Below are 19,662 nucleotides of genomic sequence, written 5' to 3'. Positions count from 1 at the left end.
AGGATGGTCAGTGAATGCCTCACTAAAAAGGGAATGTTTGATCAATATTTGAACAAAGACTTGAAGGAAGTGAGAGAATGACCCTGGTAGATATCTGGGGGAAGAAATTACCAGGAGGAGTTAACAGTGAATGCAAAGGCTCTGAGGTGGGCGTGTGCCTTGCATATTCAAGAAATAGCCAACGTAACTGAATGAAGTAAGCAAGAGAGAAAACAGTATGTGATGCAGTCAGAGAGCTAATGGGAAGGCCTTGTAGACTTCAGTAAGGACTTTTATGCTAAAGGCGATGGGAAGCCACTGGAGTGATATGATCTGATTTACATTTTAACGGGATCAATCCGGCTGCTCTGTTGAGAACAGTCAGCAGGGGGGCAAAGGATGAAGCAAAGAGGAGGTCTTTATAATAACTCAGATCTGAGGTAATGGTGGCTGGTACCAGGATGGTAGTGGTAGATGTGATAAGTCATCAGTTTCAGGACATATTTTGAAGATAGAGCCAATAGGGTTTGGTATGGATTGGATATGGGATGAGAGAGAGGAGAGCTGAGAATGACTCAAACGGATTTGGCCTGAACCACAGGAAAGGTCGAGTTGTCATTTATGAACTGAGGCAGACTATGTGGGGAGTCGGTGGTGAGGGAATTAAGTTTTGGACATGTTAAGTTCGAGATGTCTAGTGGACACCCAAATGGAGAGGTTAAGTAGGTAGGTGGTTACAAGTGTGGAATTTAGGGGAATCAGTCCAGGTTGGAGGTATAAATGTAGGAGTTATTTGCATGCAGTTGGCCCTTCCAAAAGCCTGTCCTTGAGTGGGCTGGAAACACGGCCACTGATTATGCCAGGGAGATTGCTTTCTGGCAAAGCCTAATCCTTCCGCCTTCCCCTCTGTCCCCCAAGGAGAGAAGATGGGGCTCTCGATCTTTGCCCTGCTGACCCTTACTGTGTTCCTGCTGCTGCTGGCAGACAAAGTTCCTGAGACCTCCCTGTCTGTCCCCATCATTATCAAATACCTCATGTTTACCATGGTCCTCGTCACCTTCTCAGTCATCCTTAGCGTCGTAGTCCTCAACCTGCACCATCGCTCACCCCACACCCACCAAATGCCCCTTTGGGTCCGTCAGGTAAGAAGATCTCCTCTCCAACCTGTGTTAACTCTCAATCCTAGTATTTGGCTTTTTGTCCAGGTATCGCTCCTCCCTCCCACCAACTTCAACCTTCCCTTTCACAGACCTGAGGGAGAACTACAACTCCTGGTAGAGTGTCAAAGTGCCAAGGTCTTTGGGTGTTGAAATGTTGCCCAATTAATTTTATCCTCCCATCATTAACATTGCGTAGATCCCAGACTCTCTTCATCAATACTGCCCATCGTGGGTCCCAAGGAAGCATTCTTAGGGTTAGGTACTATCAGGGTGGAAGCCCTCAGAACTTTTCTTTCCAGTCAGGATGCCTCCTAACCCACTTAAGAACTCTTGGGCTGTGTAGTTGCATTTCATCTGTGGGACGCATGCACGCATGCGCAGGAATGGGCACGTGCCGTGGGGGTGGTTGGCGGCTTCCCTTCTGGTCTGAGAGCATAAGAGCCCCCTCCAATACGCCTCTTCTTCTACTCTGCAGATCTTTATCCACAAACTCCCTCCGTATCTGGGTCTGAAGAGACCCAAACCTGAGAGAGACCAGATACCGGAGCCACCTCCTATACCTCTCAGGGATTCTCCAGGAAGTGGCTGGGGTCGGGGAACAGATGAATATTTCATCCGCAAGCCACCAAATGATTTTCTCTTCCCCAAACCCAACAGGTAGTATCTACTCCCCATCGCCCACGTAGAAGGGAGAGGGAGAACTACACTTCCCAGGAGACTGTGCGGAGGCAGGCGTCCTAAGCTCCCGGAGGATGTCGTGGTTGAGCATCATGGGACTTGTAGTATCCCTTCTGTTGCCCACTTTGCGGGGAGGTGGGAACTAAAGCGTAAGGGAATAGGAGGAATTGCGGAAGGCTAGAGAGGTCGCCGCTGTCGGAGAGAACCTGAAGTGCTCTCTTACGTTTTGAAACCTGGATGGGCGTTGGAGGAGGGAGTTGGGGCGGGGCCTAGAGCACCCGCGCAGGCCGTCTTTGCGCCCCGGTCGTAGCCAGACAGACTCGCCTCTTCCAGGTTCCAGCCTGAACTGTCTGCCCCGGACCTGCGGCGGTTTACCGATGGTCCAAACCGGGCTGTGGGCCTGCCTCCCGAGCTACGGGAGGTCGTTTCCTCAATCAGCTACATCGCTCAACAGCTGCAGGAACAGGAGGACCACGACGCGGTGAGTCCAAAGAGGGTGGGCCTAGGCAAGGCCTGGGTGGCCTTGGCTCCACCCGCAAACTTAGGCTCCGCCCCCAGCACTCGATTTTATTTCTGATTGGAAGTTTGCCTCACTTGGTCCCGCCCCCTGGTTTCCGACTTGTTCTTTACTCACCTCCGTCGCCAGCAGTTTCGCTCTCTGCTATTCTGCGGACCCGCCCTTGTCTCAAAGCCGTGGTAGGAGTACCTGGGTGCGGTACAGGGCCTTGGGGCCGCCTTCCCTGGGGGTCTGGAGCTCAGGAACAGTTTCCTCTTCCTACCCCCAGCTGAAGGAGGACTGGCAGTTTGTGGCCATGGTGGTGGACCGCCTCTTCCTGTGGACTTTCATCGTCTTCACGAGCGTCGGGACCCTCGTCATCTTTCTGGACGCCACGTACCACTTGCCCCCTCCCGACCCCTTTCCTTGAGGACGAGAGGGCCGAGACCGAGGTTCTCGGCCAGTTGAATTGAGAGTTTGGTAGGACTCTCAAGTCCTATCCCTTTCTGCATCTTAACTCCTTCACTAGGAGTCCAATCCTCTCATCATTTCGTTTCTAGGGAGGAAGCCCAAGGGGGACTGGGCAGATGGGGGCCTTGGGCCCACCTGAAATGCACTATCCGCTTATTTACTCTTTGGCTTCTTGAAGAAGCTCCATTGGATATTCACATCTAGGTTGGCAATGAATGGAACAAAGAACAAGAACTAGATTGTAAGCCTTCTGAGGGCAGGAACTATGTCTGTTCACTGTAATATCCCCAGCACCTAGCACAGATCCTAACCTAAACAGCCGGTACCTCTGGTTGAATGAATAGGGAAATTTTTTTTCTGTAAGGAAGTACACTAAGTAATAGTGTTTATGTTTGCATGTTGGGACTAGTGGTCGTTTTTTCTTTGTTTTTATCTTTCTGTAGTTTATTGTATTTTGTAATATGTATTATCTTTAGGATAAAAAAAAGGTTATTTCTAAAAGGATGCATTTGTAATGAGGATAAAAAAAGCACACTGTAAAAACCTCAAGTTCCAGCTTTGGTGCTCAAACTTTGGACAAGCTACTAAACTGCCCTGTGCCTCAGTTTCCCCATCTGTAAAATGAAGCTAATAATAATATCTGCTCCCTAGTCTGAGGATCATATGAGAAGATGAGAACAAAAGCATTATACAGTATACATCAGAGGTTACAAACTGGTGTGTTTTGTTTGGCCCATGTTGTTGGCCAGCAGAATTTAAAATTTGAATTGGTTTGCTACTTTTAAAATGTGGATATTTCACAGAGAAATTTGGATTTCTGGCTTCTCTTGAAACTTTTTAAGAACTACAGTAGCACCAGGTCTGATTCCCCTGTTGGCAGCAACCTGCTAGAGCTGATTAGTGGCTGCCCACTCTGGTCAAGGTATTTGTATCAGAATTCCTCCAAGGCCCCACCCACCTAACCACTCATTTTACTTGCCCATGCCTGCATAACACTAGACAAAATACAGGGGAGGGGAGGAGGGACAGGGAGTTGAAGCCCGTGGGAGGCCAGGAGTGGAACAAGAAAGGGTGTTGGTGTCTCTTATGGCCATCACACATTTTGTGCCTGTTTCCTTTCAGTTTGGAGAAAGGGCTTCATCTGGGAGATGAAGATCTTGTGCCCAGCAGGCTCTGCGAACTGGACTGCGTTAATGTTTCTGCCTGGAGGTCAGAGCAAAGTCAGCTTTAGCCTAGTGGCTGCAGCAATTACAGTGAAGTACCTAGGGTCAACAGGCTCTCACACCTACTTAATTGCTGGAAGTTGTTGTCCTAAGAGGGAGACTAGGGCTACAACTTGTAGGGATCCCTGTGGGACAAGGTTAGCATGTCCCTGTCCAGCCAGACCCACCAGCCACGCCAATAATTGCACCTGGCATCCCACTGCGGAGCACAGTTCGTTTGTCTTGTTGGTTTATTGGCCTAGAGAGTTGGACACACACACAAATGCGGAGATAAATATTGGTCAGTTTCTCTAAATCTGGGTCCTCACTACGTATAGAGCTAGAGTCTGTAGAATTCTAAATCTTGCGTGCTGTGGCACAGAACCAGTGGCCTTCCCACTCCACCGTCACCCTTCTGCCCAGGGAACATGGGGAAAGAGGGCACAAACTGACAAGACTTAATAATTTTCAAAAGACAAAATTGCAAAATCCCAAATTTCCAACATGTGAAATTCACAATATTCAAGTTCCCCAACTCAGATACATGTATTTTAATCGCCATTTCGCCACAATCTCCTTTGTTGCCCAGAACCACCAAATTCTGGAAACTATTTTCCTAAATCATATTTTCAAAAAAATAAATGTCTACAGTCTCAGTTCTCCCAAAATGTCCATGGTTTTAGAATTTTGACCTGTTCTGAAATTCAAATTCCCTGGTCCATCCTCAACCCCTTCCATCTCTGTGCCTTTTTGCCTCAAAGGAGTGCAGGTTAAGGATATAGGGGGACTGTTATCGCATCTGCCCCCTGCCTCCAAGGCCTTCCTCAGTCTCTCTTGTGGTTCCGCTGTGTATATATATATATATATATATATATATATATATATATATATATATATTTTATATATATAATTTGTGTGTAGATATATATGTATTCTTTATTATGTACTTCTTTTCGCAGTTTTTCTAAAGTGCCAGAAACAAGATTTGTGGGAATTTTTTTTGTGATTTTTTTTTTTTTTTTTGCATTTTTCCCCGTTTTAAACTTTTCTCCCCCTTAAAAATTGGAACTCGGTATGGTACATTCAGTAGGAAACTCTTCACTCGGACTGTGGCCAAGACCAAGAAAAGTGCAAAGAGACAGAGGAGGAGTGAAGGAGCGACACTCCTCCGTGGTTAACATTCAGGGAGCCTGTCGAAAACCTCCCCTTTCCGTATGCTGGGAGGGTGAGAAGAGGCAGGAGGTTGATCCTGTCCCTCCCCCCAAACCCCCTCCCTCCAAAAGCCATGATCTTGCCCTTTCAGCATCAGTTGAGAGGGCAGCCATCTTGGCCCCAAAAAACAGTAGCTGAGAAAAAGGCTGCCATTTGGATGACAACTTTTCCCCTTTTTAAACTGCACTCCTCTAATTCCCATTTTTCAAATTTGCTCCCCCAAACTGGCTCTCCCCTCGTGAGCTGTTGGTTTTTTTTTTCTGGGGGGGGAGGTGGGTGGATGGAAAATGTTCATCCAATCACAGAGTGGGGAGGCCCAGTTATCAAAGAGAATTAGGAGCAAACATTTCTTCAACTCCCCCACTGGAAGGAAACATAGGGACCCCTGACCAGGGTTAACTAGTGCAAATTAGGGATTAGGGACTTATAAGGTCCCTGTACCCCATCCCTAGGCTGGGATCTTTGGGTGTGGGGAACTGAGTCAAAGATGGGGTGTAAGGTGCTATTTTGCAGGGAAAGTTGGTGGGGATACCCCAAAGCCCACCAAGGGAGTAGGATGGTTCACCAAAAACCATCTGGAGTGATTGGTGAGGGAAGTGATACTGGGGGAAAAAGGGGGTTAAGGTAAGGATGGGAGGTCATGTGCAAATCTTGGGCTTACCCACCCATCCAACCCCCATCCATTTTTCTGGCTATTTGGTCTAGTCTGGGAGAAACCATCGGGGAAAAAAACAGGGAGAAAGTAGATTCCCTTCCCCATCCCATATAGAGCTCCTCCCTCCTGGCCCCCAAATCTGGTTTAGCCCAGAAGAGGCCATATGTAGAGGCAGGAAGAGGTGCAATCTACCTACTTCTTTTGCCTTGGAAGAGTCTGGGGCTCACTAGATTTGAGGGTCAAAGTAGGGCTGAGATTGGTGCTGCCCTGGGCTGGGAAAGTACTCAGCCATGGAACAGATAGGTAGCCCTCCCCCCAGCACCTCCTTGACCTGGATGGGAGAGGCCATCTCCAGAGTCTAGGAGTATAAGGAGGAATATGGAAGATCCAAAGGCATGGAAGCCAAGGAAGGGATGGCATCTTAATGTGAAGGAAATGGGCACAGAAACCCACCGTCGGGAAGAATGGACTCCAAAGCCACACTCCCAGGTGAGTAAGTGTCAGGTATCACAATGGTCTGGTCCAGGCCCTGGGCCACAAAGGATGGAATGTGCTGGGAAGCATCTGGGCAAGGGCTTAGAGAAAGCTTCAGAACGAGGGGGGAACATTAGGTGAGAGAGATGGTTTCCCCCTAGGTTTACGAATCAGGGGGGCGGGTTAGACATTCAGAGCTGGTGGGGGCTATGAGTAGAGATTCATTTAAGTATATTGCTCAGTTGCCCCAAGGGCTGGAGAAGGGATGGGAGCTGGCCCTGCCCCTCACGGAGGCCATTCCCTGGAGGAGAACTGAGAGGGGAACCACCAAAGATCCCTTCCCAGGTGGTGGGAAAACTACAATCTCACACAAAGCAGCCTGACCCCTGAGCTCCAGAGGCCCCCAAGTCCCTGCACAAGAGTGTGGAGGGGCTCCCAAGGGGCAGGGAGGCCAGGGAGCTGGTAGTGGCAGGGGTTCAGGGAGGGTGGCATCTGGTGAAAGGGGGGATCTGGGCCCAGAGCTCACCCCACATCTCCCTTCTGGGTTCTTTCAACCCCTGCCCTTTCCCCTTCTCCCTTAGGGGGGACTGGTGGAGGGAGAGTTGGGGGCGGTGGAGTTGGGGGGGTAGGGGGTGCTGCTTGAGGGTTGACTGCGTAGCCAAAGACCCCTGGTAGGAAGGGGAGGGCCCCCCCACCCTTCTCATCAGGTAGGACCATGTTAAGAGCAACTGGGAGAGCGGCCAAGTTGCTGAAGTTGTAAGGGTAGGCGGCAAGAAGCTGGGGCCCATAGACGAGTGGGTAGGGCTCAGGGTAGAAGGTGACTTTGGCAGCCCCCATCCCCTCCATCCGGTCCCCCCGCCCAGCTCCCACTGGCCCCTCACTCCCAGCTTTTCCCCTGCCACTGCCAGATTCCCGGCCGCTCCCGATCAGAGCCAGTGGAAATTCCTGCACAGGTGGGTATGCATAGGTACCCCCTCCTGCCACCACTGAGGGCTCCTCCCCCCCCTGAGATGACAGGGTCCTGCAGTGAGGCGGTTTTGGAAGCTTCCTCAGCAGCAGCGCTCCCGCCACCCGCCTCCCCGCTGGATGAGGAGACTTGCATCTCTTGGGGAGCCTCCTCCTTGACGTCCCCAGCTCGGGTGCCAACGCAGCCCTTGGAGTAGGCAATGACAGGCGTGGGGGTACCCCCGGGCCGCTCGGCAGCATGCCTCTGCCCGTGGCGGCTCAGGGCGGCTGCCGTCTTGCACACCTTGGCGCAGTGAGGGCAGGCGAAGCGGGTGGAAGGCTTCCGTCCAGCCCGAGAGTTGTGGGAGCCCCCGCCGTGGGCCTCCTGGTGCTTGCGCAGCTTCCTCAGGGTGGCAAATGTCTGGGCACAGTCCCCGCAGCGGTGCCTCCGCTCGCCACGGGCACGCCCTGCGGGGCCCTCGGCCGCCGGGGTCTCCTCCCAGCTCCTCCGTTCCAGCTTCTGTCTCCAGCGAGGCGGCCGGCGGCCTCTGGGCATCCCGCCGCCCCCGCTGCTGCCCGGGCCTGCGGCTCCAGCCTTGCGCTTGGGCTTGTACGAGTAGTAGGGCCTCCAGAGCTGGTCCTCCCCGCCAGCCTTCGACTCCTCCTCGTCCTCCTCATCCTCCTCGTCCTCCTCCTCGTCCTCCTCTTCATCCTCCTCCTCGCTCTCCTCCATCTCCTCTCCGCTCAGCTCCCCAGGACGCAGGTCAGTTTCTGAGATGCGGCGCTTGACAATAGCCTCCTCACCAATTCGTACAGTGATCTGACACAGTGGAGGTGGAGCCTGCAGCTGAGAGGGACCCCCGCCCCCGCCAAGCCCACCAGCTGGCTTGGCCGTGTAGGTCAGAGTCCTTGTGGCCCGTGGGTTCCGGCCCTTGGCCTCCTCCGTGGCTGTGGCTGGGCTGCCGGCTGGGGCTGGGCTGGCTGGGGCAGCTGCAGGCACAGGGGGAGGAGGTGGGTACTCACGTTTTTTGGGGGGCCGTGGCGGAGCAGTGTAAGTGATGACTGAGGCTGCTTGGGCCCCCCCCTGCGCTGGCCGGCCCACTCCCTGCTCCACCACTGGTGCTACCCCCATGTACAATGACAGAGGGAGCTGGGTGGGCAAAAGTGATGACAGACGGTGGGGGGCCAGGCTCTGGGGCAGGTGGGGGTCCGGGTGGTGGGCTGGCCGGCATTGCCGCAGGGGCCGGAGTGTTGAGGCTCGGAGAAAGGGGGGCCTCGGGGGCTCCCTGGCTGTAGGTCTTGTAGGGCCGCTTGGCCGCCCGCATGGGGAGCAGGCGGTACAGCTTGAGGGTATTGAGCTTGGGCTTATAGCCTCCATTGGGCGTCTTCTCACTGGCTAGGAGGCCCGGGCTAATGCCATGGAAGGCTCGCTGGTGGGTCTTCAGGTTATAGTAGGTGACAAAGGTCTCCCAGCAGAAGATGCACTGGTACCTGGGCCAGGACGGCATGGAACAGGGCAGGGCCAGAGCCAGTTGAGTCAGGGGCCGTGAAGCTACGGCCTCAGCTTCCCACGTCCTCTCCTGCCTCCACTCAGACCTTGGACTGCCCCAGCCATTTGCTCACCCTCCTTAAAGGCTGCTTGTCTCACCCTGCCAGCCTCAGAAAGGACACCAGTCCCAGTACAGTGCCCCCCCACTGGCTGTGAGATGCCAGGCCTCAGCTGTTCCGTCTGTGAACTGGGAATAATCACACACCTTGCCTACCTCCCAAAGCCTTCTTCTGAAGCTCACATGACAGAAGGGGGAAATGTCTTATGAACAGGGGTGCATTACAGCTGTTGCTGGACATGCCTGAGCTCCCTAGTCCTGTCCCATGAAGCAACTTTCTCTTCCTCGGTCTCTTCCACATCACCAAGCCAGGACATGACACCTGGAGGTGCTAATAAACATCAGTGGAAGGAAACGGGGCTGAAGGGAGGCAGAAGGGTGAGTGATGGAAAGCAGGTGAGCAGGGGCTAGTGGGTGAGCAGGCGTCTCAGGATGAGTTTCTAGGCCCCATGCTCTGCCCATTCTCTCCCTTGTCCCTGTGATCCCTGAGTGGACAAGGTCCCATGTGACCCCTCCCCCCACCATCCCCGGCCGTGCAGGCCACTCACCTGCGTTCCCCGGTGTGCCACACCTCGTGCTTGGTACGGTACTCAGCCAGGGCGAACACCTTCTCACAGTAGCGGCAGGGGTACTTCCTCCGCCACGAGTGTACATTGCTGTGCCGCTTCAGGCTGGACAGGGTCACGTAGGAACGCTCACAGGCCGCGCACACGTACAGCACGTGGCCGCCCACCACCTTCACCACGTGCTCGGGACCACCTCGGAAGCCCACTGGTGGGGGCAGGGCTGAGGCGTCCACTCCTGAAGGGCCACTGGGGCCAGAGCCCCCGGCTCCCAGCCCTGCAGACCCCCGAGTGCTGGCCCCCCTACGACACTGTGCCTCATGGGTCTGCAGCCGCTTGGGATGGATGAAGCTTTTCCCACATCGGGGGCAAGGGAGGGGCCGCCGGGGCAGGGGAGGCTGTGAGTCAGGGGCCTGGGCCTCAGCCCTGTCACCCTCCCACTCCCCAGCTGGCCTAGGCCCAGGCCCGAAGTTGTCTTCTTCAGGCTGCGAGGTGGCCATGGGGGCTGGGGCAGGAGGTGCCCAGGCATCACCTCCCTCCCCCAGGCCCTGCAGGCGGGAGATGCCCAGACGCCGCCCCAGAGCGCCGATCTCTGCCACGGCTGCCCCGTCCCCTCCACCACCAGGTAGTGCCAGCCGGGCACTGTAGATGAAATTGAGGACATCAGAGAAGGCAGCTGCTGGGACCCCTGGCAGCTCCAGGACCCGGGGTGGGGATGAAGCGGGAGGTGAGGGTGGAGGGGGAGAGGAGGAGGAGGAGGAGGAGGAAGAAGCTGTGGTGGAGGCAGGGTTGGGGGCAGAGCCCCCAGTAATTGGTGGGAGGGGCAGTGGGGCTGAAGCGAGCAGGGCCTCTCTGAAGAAGGGACTAGAAGCAGCCAGGACGCTGCGGTGAGCAGGGAACTTGGTGTCTCCGGCTATGAGGGTGACGTCACAGAAGAGGCCACGGAGCCGCTGCTCATTGAGCTGGCGCAGGACGGCGGGGGCATGGGACGGGTCTGTCACCTCTGCTGGGGGGGGCATGGCGCCAGCCTAGACGGAGGAGAAGAGGCCAGGGGAGGATCTCAGAGGCTGGGCAGAGGGCGGGGGCCTCTAAAATCAGAGGGGAGCTGGGGGGGGGTTGGGGGCTGTTGGCCAGAGACGGGTGGAAGGCTGACTGACTTCTGGTCACGGAAGTGAGGGGTTAACCTTAGCCACCCCACGTCCGGCCAGCATCCAACGCCCGTGTGTCAAACATCGGGGGCTGGTAGAGGCCAGGAATACCTCAGGTCTTGATGAAGGTCAGGGGTCAAGACTTCCAAGCCACAGACTAGCGAGGTAAGCAATGGACACCTCTCTCCCACTAGGAGGGGGAGGGAGGCCCCACAGCCTCTGCTGACCATTTCTCAGGACTCCCCGGCCTGGACAACACGGCTGCTCTGCTGGCCTGCTGCCTCAGGCCCAGCCTCCCGCGGGGCAGACCTCTCGCACCACCTCACCTGAGAGCACAGCCAACATGGAGCAGAGCGGGGGTGGCTCAGCGAGTCCCTTCTGCCGGGCCTCTTCCCTCTGTGGGGAAACAGAAACCTCAATAAGGGAACCGGACGGGAGGGGACCCAGGAGGTGGGGGGTGGTGCAGTGTGCAGGGCCAACGAGGCCCAGGCTGCTCTGCAGACCCTGACCCTCCTGGGAGCCTGACAGGTTATTTGCTGAGCTGCCTCCAGTTGGACCTAGGAGTTCACACAAATTATTGCAAAGTCTTGTGCTGCTGGCCCCCAGAAGTACAGAAACAAGATAATTTGCATATTCCCAATTTGCCTCAAAACAATCCAGGAGCATAGTTCAATCCCGTAGGTCCAGGGAAGCCTGCTGGATCACTCTCAAGTCCCTTTGGCCCAACCTTCGGGGCTCAAAGGAAATCAAAGATTTGCATGTTGTCTTTCACTATAATAGTCTCATTTACATATCAAGATAGATTTGTTTGAGCTTTTTCATTGGACCAAGCTGCTAGATATTCAAATTAGGAGAGGACCTCTTGACATCAAATCTTAGAGGGGGTTTCTGGCCTAGGTGCCAGGTGACCACTGAAGACCACGAACTCTTGCACACGTGCCAGCTTGCTCCAATCTCTGAAGGGCACTAAAAGGCCACCAGACCGGAAGTGAGGAAGCTTGGGTCCCACTCCTTATTCTGACAGCTGATGGCTTTAGGACTTTGGCTTAAAAAGGGGAGGGTGGGGAATGCAACCCCTATCTCACTCTTGCTGGGAGGCTCATCCAAAAGGAATAGCAGGCAGCCCAAATGTGAGCTGTGGTGGTCACTGCCCAGAAAGCACCTCACAGCCTCGGCTTTGGGGGCTAATTTTTCAGTTGAAGATCTCAATTCCAGAGCCATAAAGTAACTTAGCCAAAGACACACAGAGCTGGTCATAACAGGTGGGGCCTGTTCACAGACCCAGGACTCTTGACCTGAGAGCAGAGCTCTCAGCCCCTCTCATGAACCCTCCATGAAGCCTGGGAGCCCTCCCCTTGCGCACGCCCTGGGTCAGACATGACCTCCAAGGTGTCCTGCGTCAGGAGTTCCTCATACAATTCCCACCCCCCAGAAAACGCTCTCTTCCCATTTATTACTCATACTATCTGGGCTAAGATGTCTTCCCTCCACAGCCCATTTCATGTTCCCGAAAGACTGCTCTGAGCCCTCTCCTGGAGGACGAGGAGGGTGGTAAACAGGGGTGATATCCAAAAGTTCTAACAGCCCCGACTGCCAGGCACACACCTAGGTCAAATGCCTCTCCATCAGTTGAGTTGCTGGATTGCAGGTGGGTCAGGAATCCAGGGGAAGGGGCCCCGTTCGCGGTCTGGTGTTCAGTTCTGTTTGTAAAATGGGGAAAGAGAGCAAGGCCTCCCACTCCCTTCTGTGACAGCCACCAGCCAACAGCGACCCCCAAGAGTTGATGCTTTTACTTGCATTGCCTCATTTGTTCCTCATCACTACCCTAAAAGGTAGCAGTTAGCTTCTTGACTTTAAAGTGACAGGCTGAGGCTCGGAGATGCTAGGTAGCTGCCCAAGGATATATGACCAGTTAGTAGCAGGGCTGGGATCTGATCCCAGGAAGTTTGGCTCAAAAGCCTGCGTTCTTGATTATATCACATCAGGATGAAGGACATGTTTACAGCTGTGATACTGTGACATAACAAGAAATAAAGTTGACCCTTGAACAACATAGGTTTGAACTGCACAGGTCCACTTACACGTGGATTTTTTTCAATGGTAAATATGACAGCACTACACGATGCGAGGTTGGTTGAATCCGAGGATGCGGAACCTTGGATACGGAGGCCCGATTGTAAGGCTATACTTGGATTTTCCACTGCGTGGACGGTCTGCGCCCCTAACCTGCACACTGTTCGAGGGTCAACTGTAATATATTTGGTCTTTGTCTCCATTGCTGACACAGAGCTCCTAAAACTCTTGTAATTTCCCAAGTAACAGGGGTGCTAGGAGAATCTTATTCTAACATTTGGTCTTTGAGCCCAGTTCTTGACATTAAGCTCCTAAACTCCTTGGAATTTCCTGGGTGATAGGAGAGTCTCTTGTTCTAATGAGGCAACTCTTGGTGGGATCCCGGATGCTGGCTGGTCACCAGAAAGACAGAGCCATGATTAGAAGTTTGGAACTTTCAGCCCCAGTCCACCACTGCCTCTGGGGAGAGAAGAGGGCCTGGAGACTCAGGTAATAATCGATCATGCCTATGTGATGAGGCCTCCATAAAAGTCCCTGAACTATGGGGTTCAGAGAGCTTCTGGTTGCTAAACACATCCCCATGGCGAGAGGGTAGTGCACCCCAACTTTGTGAAGACAGAAGTTCCTGTACTCGGACCCTTCCAGACCTCGCCCTCCGTACCTCTTCATTTGGCTATTATCATATCCTTTGTTATATAATAAACCAATAAATGTAAGTATTTCCCTCAGTTCTATAAGCCATCCTAGCAAATTATCAAGTCTGAGGACGGGGTCATGAGAAAGCCCGATGTCTTGATGGTCAGTCAGAAGTACAGGAGGTCTGGGGACTTCCCTGGCGGTCCAGTGGTTAGGACTCTGTGCTGCCACTGCAGGGGTCACGGGTTCAATCCCTGGTCGGGGAACTAAGATCCCACAGGCCGCGCGGCACGGCCAAAAAATAAAATAAAATAAAATAAAACTAAAAGCTTTAAAACAAAAAAAACTACAGGAGGTCTGGGCTTGCAAACTGGTATCTGAAGTGGGGGCAGTCTTGTGGGAATGAGCCCTTAACCTCTGGGATCTGATGCTATCTCCAGGCAGACAGTATCGGAATTGAACTGAATTGTAGGACACCCAGCTAGTGTCAGAGAACTGGTCAGTATCGGGAGAAAGACCCACACATTTCGTGTCAGAAGTGTCATGAGTTGAGTGTACAGGAAAACAGTTATGTTTTTCTTTGAACAGCACCCGCTAGGGCCGCCACCAGCCCATCTAGGATCTTTGTGAAAATTAGAGGAAGGGGAAAAAAATAGAGGAAAAGGCCACGCACAGCAAAGCTTGATTCTGGCCCCCACTCACCCCCTTGGCCAGGCCTGCCCACCTGCACAGCCATATGGGCTTGGTGCCTACTGAGGCGTGGCTGTGTGCTGACTGCCAAGATATTTGGACAAGGCCTATCAAGGATTTTTAGAACCATAGAGGTCCAAGGCTGGCCTGGCCCTTGGAGATCATCTAGGACCATCATCATCATGGTACTTGGAGCTAACATTGATGAGAAAAATATTATGTGCCAAACCCAGTGCTAAGCATTTTATCTGCATTATCTCAACACTCAAAAGGACCACAGTGAGGCAGGGGCTAGTGTCAAACCCATTTTACAGATGAGGAAACTGAGGCTTTAAATACTCTAGACACCTCACTTGCAGGTAGAGAGAATGTAGTGACGGGGTGATTTGCCTCTGGTCTCACTGCTAACCAAGCTGGGTTTGGACCCTGCTCTCCTGAGTTCAACTGCCCCACCAGAGGCCACTGCCCTGCAAGGGTTTATGGGAGGTGGAGAAGACACTAGTTATGGGACCCTGGGCAAGTTACTTAACCTCTCTGTATGTCAGTTTCCTTGTCAATGAGGTGGGGATAATGAGAAGCGCCCACTACATAGGGTTGTAAAGAATAAAGGAGCTGATGACTGGCAGTACGTAGAAGAGCGCCTGCCATGCAGCAAATGCTCAGGAAGTGCTAGCTCTAATTATCATCTTGGAACTCAGTCCCGGAAAATGGTGGGGGGAAGTGGTGAAGAAAAAGGGGCAGAAATCAGGCTTCAGGGTAGGTTTGATGGCTCTGTGGTTTTTAGTTTGTTTTTACCATTTCTCTACTCTTAACTGGCTGTGTGATCTTAGAGGTGTGACTGAGGTGCGGATCTGAGGACTGCCACCAGATACACCCCACCTCTTGCTGTTCCCTCTGCCTGGAATGTTCTTTCCTCAGGTAGCCTCATGCCTTGCTGCCCCGCCTCCTTTAAGCCTTGACTCAAAAGTCACCTTCCCCCAAGGCCCTCCCTGGCCGCCCCGTACCTCCCCAAACTCCCTATCCCTCTCCCCTACTTTATTTTCCTCCTTGGCATTTAGTAAGACATACTGTTCATTCATCGCTAGACTGCAAGCTCCAGGGGAGGGAGAGATTTTTGTCTGCTTTGTTCACTGCTACCTCCAGTGCTTAGAACAGTGCCTGATACATAGTGGGAGATCAAAAACATTTTGGGTAAATGAATGAACCTGCTTTCTTAGAGTCGTCCTGGAGTGTGTCCACTTTCAGGAAGAACGCCATCCTCAGTCCTGGACTGACTTGGCCAGGAGCTGGGGGTGGCGAGCGTAACTTGACCACTTCCAGGGTGCTCACGCTTTGCCTGATTTACCTCCAGGGCTTTACATGCGTTGCCTCATTTATTGGTTTCCTCAGCCACCCAAAGTTGGCATTTATATTATCCCAATTTTACAGATGAGGAAACTGAAGCTCACAGAGGGATTTACCTTGCTCAAGGTCACACAGCTCGTGAGCAGCAGAGTCAGAATTCAAATCCAGGCCTGTGTGAACCCAGATGCAGGGTCCTTCCCTCTGCCACACCGCCGGGGCCAGCGGGCTACCGAAATCACCACGCGAGGTCTCACGTGCTAAATGGTAACTGTGTCATATCTGACTCCACCCTTTCCCTCACTCTCCACATCCAGCAGCCACTGAGTCTGGTCAAATATGCAACCCAGTTTTTTTTGTTTTTTGTTTTCTTTTTTGGCCATGCTGTGCGGCTTAGGGGATTTTAGTTTCCTGACCAGGGATCGAACCTGGGCCCTCAGCAGTGAGAGTGTGGAGTCCTAACCACTAGACTGCCAGGGAATTCCCTGCGGCCCAGCTTGGGAATGGCTCTGGAAACCTTCCCTCTAACCTGTCTCTGGCCCCCAAACTAGCTCAGGACCTTGTTAACACTCATGGTCCAAGGCCATGGCCTCCCAGCTATTCCCCTGCTTCTGGTCTTAGCTTCCACCATCCAGCCTTCCTCTCACTGAGGATCAACGGCCCCGAAGCAGCTCAGGTGGCATCACTCCTGGGCTCAGAAACCTTCTCGGGCCTCCACTCCAGAATAAAGCTCAAATTCCTCAGCCGAGCATTCGTGTCTAATTCCCATCTTCCTCTCTATTCTTGCGTTGCGTGAGTCTCCCCTTAAGCACACGCGGTGCTCTCCATCCTCAGCAGTCCCACACCTCCATGCCCTCGTCCATGCTGGTTCTCCTGCTAGAAATACAACCTTGCCCCCAGCCTCTTCCCCAAATCCCTCCAAAATGTTAAGATCTACCTCAAATGCCATCTCCCTCTTGGCCCTCCCTGACCCTCAGGACAAGAACAATCTCTCCTTTGCCTGCTTCATCAACATTTTGGGCTCCTGTGGCCAGTATCCAGTAGTGGATGCTAGGTTCTCCCTCCCAGGCTGAGACTCCCTAAGTCACTGTTTAAACACACCAGTCTTCTGAAATGGACTGGTGCAGGTGTTAAGTTCTGCAGAAATTGGGTAGAAGTGCGTGTGTGTTTGGCGGGGGTGGTGCACAGAGAGGCCCACAGAAAGCTTCAAAAGGGCACTAGAGGACACATATAAAGAGCACACGATCTGGAATCAGACTGGCTGGGTTCAAATCCAGCTTTACTTCTTACTAGCTAAGTGGCTTTGGGCAAATTACTTCTCTGGGCCTTGGCTGGCTCATTTGAAAAAGGGAGGTACTTAGAACTCCTACTTCCACGCGGCGCTGGGAGGACTAAATGAGTGACCATACGTAAAAGCACTGAGGACAGTGCCTGGTGCACAGTGTTAAATAAGTGTTTACTGTTGTTATTAACCAAGCCCCAGGAAGGGGCTCAGTGCTGGCAGAGGGCTGACAGTGACTGGCACAGGCATAGTCCCCAGACTGTAGCTACTTTCCAGGTATGTTTTCCATGTGCTACCTACCTACAGCCCTGTTGGAAGACGGACAGGGCAGGTGATTAGCCCCATTTTAAAGATGAGGAACTGAGGCTCACTTAGGGAAGGTGCCAGCGAGGAAGGGGTAGGGCCCGAACTCCTCAGTTCTAGTCTAGGCCTCCTTGCCCTCCACCAGGCCGTGGTGCACCTGTTGTGTAGGCCTGACATAGCCAGCACGCCCCCACGCAGTGGGGGGGGGCCTGGCCGTAGTGTCCTCCCTGCCCCCGTGCATATGCACCCTCCCCGCCAGGCCAGGGGCAGACCACAGCGATATGTACACTTGGAACACACACACACACACACACACACATACACACACACACACACATCTACAGAAGGGCCTGGGCCCCAAAGGTGAGGAAAACCTGTTCTGAGGAATCTGCCTAGTGAGCAAATTCCATTCCCAGACCCTTCCACGGTCGCAGAAGGGGCCCAGTGTGCATCACAGAAGAGACAGAATAGCAGAGATCCCTGCAAGGGGGCAGAGAGAGGGTTGAAGCAGGAGGAGACTGAAAACTTCATGTTTCTTTTTTCCATTTCAGTGACAAGAGTCACACCCGGCCTTTACATAAACATGGCCAAGGAGCTGCTCTGTCCAAGTTGAGTTTCCTCGCAGCCGCCAGGCCTCTCCACCCGGTGACCCTGACGCGCTGGGCGGGCCGGCGAGGGGCTAGCACACAGACCCTGCACAGACTAGCTGGGCTGCCCGACAACACCCAGGCCTCCTGCCTGCTGCCCTTGCTCTGCCCCATATTTATCTCCCCTCCTTCTTCTAACATATCCCCACAGCAGCCCCACACGGCCACTCCAACACGCAGAGGCAGGCACGCACACACAGCTCGCAGCTGATCTCCGGAGTCCGAGGCCCACACGGCCCTTGTCACGCCATCGCCCTCCCCACAAGTGTTTTCTGACCAGCTTGCTTCCCAGCCCAACAGCACAGATGGGCTCCCACAAACGACGTCACAAAAGAATCCCGTAGGGAATGTCGCAAACACACAACCTTCCCCTCGCTCGGCTGCCCCTCGATCCCATAAACACAACCTGCATGTTCCACCTAGGGCACCTCACACTGGTGCCAGCCACCCTATGGGTACCTGAGACACACCCTGGGGCTTCTCACTTCCTGCAGGACCCGCGGGACCTGAGTTCTAGACATGCACCCCCCGCGCCCTCCCTCCCCCGTGCCACCTGATCATCACATGGACCCAAGAACCCATCCAGCGGGCCATCGTCTCCGAGACTGGACCACACCTCAGCAGGGCCGCATGAACGGGACCGGACCTGACACCTTCCCACTCAGACTCAAGGGTACACAACTGCCCCCTCCAGCTGGGCACACAACACCCTGCACTCCGGCGCCCTCCACAGCACTTACCCCTCACCAGCTACGCAGAAAACAACAGTTCCCAAATAGTTCATATGTGCAGCGCCAGACACATATGTGCAAGAAAACACACGCCGGTGTAAAACATAAAAACCCCACACCTAACAAACTCCGCCGGTACTGTGCCCGGCTTCAAATGCGGACCTGTCACCCAAAGCCACAGGGCCACATCTTGTAATTCTGCCCCACAACACTGGACTCTCTCCGTCTGGCTTTCTGTCCCCATAGCCCGGGAGAGCCCTGCAGGACCCCTGGCTGCCGCACCAGCCAACAGTGGTGACCAGGAGAGGTTTACCTTGCCCCACAACACAGGAGGAGACACACAAGCTCCAGGACTCACAGCCACAACCCTGCCCCGACGGCGCGGCGGCTCCGGGTCGCCTGCTCGCCCTGCGCACCCCGCACACCCCAACTCTAGGGCACTCGGCGGCCCACCCCTCCCCCCACCCCCCTGCCTGGCTCCTACGCCATCGCCCTCCCAGCGGCTTGCAGCGCCGGCCCGGGCTCACACCCGCCCCGCCCCACCCCAACGTGCCCCACAGGAGGAGGGGGACACTGGGCTGCAGAATTAACCCTTCAAGCGGGGAATGAGCGCGGCCCTTTCCACGACCCCAGGCGATCGCGCCCCCCGGCCGCCGCTGGGTCGGACGCCGTACCCGGGCCCCCTTAGTCGCCCCCCCCCAGCGCCGTGCGCGCCTGGAGGCGGGGCCAGATTCAGCCCCCGACCCCTGAGCCCCCAGGTCAACCCCAAAGGGGAGCGGTCGCGGCCCGGGACGCGGCCCGGGCCCCCGCGGCACCGGGCAGCGGGGAGGGGGCCCGGCTGTTGGCTCCGGTCCGCCCTGGCCCTGCCCGGTTCGCCCCGGGGCCCACCTGACTGCGATGGCGCCGCGTCCGCCAGGCCCGACTCATCACCGTGGCCGCCACCGGCCGCTCCGGTTTCGCCCGCCTCCAGCTCCGGCTCCGGCTCCGGCTCCGGCCCCGGCCCCCCCAGCGCCCGGCCCCGGCCCGGCCCCGCCGCCGCCGCCGCCGCCGCCGCCGCCGCTGCTGACATCATCGGCTCCCCCCGCCCCGGTCCTACCCCCACCCCCACCCCCGGAAACAGTACCCCCCCAGCGCCGCCGCCGCCGCCGCCGCCGCCGAGAGGAGGCTGGCGCAGCGCGGCAGGCACAGACACCAGGCTCCGGGCTCGGGCTCGGGGCGAGCGCGCCCGACGGCCTGCGCCCGGACCGATCCCGGGAAGGGAACGGCGCCACGCAGGGCGGCCGGACGGGTGGGCACCGAGCTAGGCGCGGGCCTGGCTGCAGCAGCAGCGGCGCGGGGCCGCACGACCACCCACTCCCTGGGAAGGGGT

At 55.0% G+C, this 19,662-nt stretch overlaps 2 protein-coding genes across 5 annotated transcripts in view; one reads left to right on the top strand and one right to left on the bottom strand.

The window, feature by feature from the left end:
* Positions 1 to 4,629, top strand: part of CHRNB1 (cholinergic receptor nicotinic beta 1 subunit) — a 48,746-nt gene extending 44,117 nt beyond the window's left edge. For all 4 annotated transcript variants that reach the window (XM_029211376.1, XM_029211379.1, XM_029211377.1 and 1 more), the window contains 4 exons: positions 898 to 1,121; positions 1,615 to 1,796; positions 2,151 to 2,298; positions 2,603 to 4,629. In XM_029211376.1, the coding sequence (XP_029067209.1) occupies positions 898 to 1,121; positions 1,615 to 1,796; positions 2,151 to 2,298; positions 2,603 to 2,743 (695 nt within the window). In that variant the 3' untranslated portion in view covers positions 2,744 to 4,629. The remainder of the gene's footprint in view (positions 1 to 897; positions 1,122 to 1,614; positions 1,797 to 2,150; positions 2,299 to 2,602) is intronic.
* Positions 4,630 to 4,970: 341 nt separating this feature from the next.
* Positions 4,971 to 18,710, bottom strand: ZBTB4 (zinc finger and BTB domain containing 4). The gene is given in 6 exon segments (XM_029211374.1): positions 4,971 to 7,332; positions 7,334 to 8,356; positions 8,358 to 8,763; positions 9,428 to 10,470; positions 10,917 to 10,986; positions 12,196 to 18,710. Coding segments are annotated over 4 exon segments (2,946 nt in total). The 5' UTR covers positions 10,462 to 10,470; positions 10,917 to 10,986; positions 12,196 to 18,710; the 3' UTR covers positions 4,971 to 6,849.
* Between the last annotated feature and the right edge of the window lie 952 nt (positions 18,711 to 19,662).

The sequence above is a fragment of the Monodon monoceros genome, unplaced genomic scaffold, assembly GCF_005190385.1.
Source record: "Monodon monoceros isolate NGI ecotype Baffin Bay Population unplaced genomic scaffold, NGI_Narwhal_1 Super_Scaffold_9, whole genome shotgun sequence".
Taxonomy (NCBI): domain Eukaryota; kingdom Metazoa; phylum Chordata; class Mammalia; order Artiodactyla; family Monodontidae; genus Monodon; species Monodon monoceros.
The sequence above is the reverse complement of the archived record's forward strand: the minus strand, read 5'-3'. Positions and strand labels throughout refer to the sequence as shown.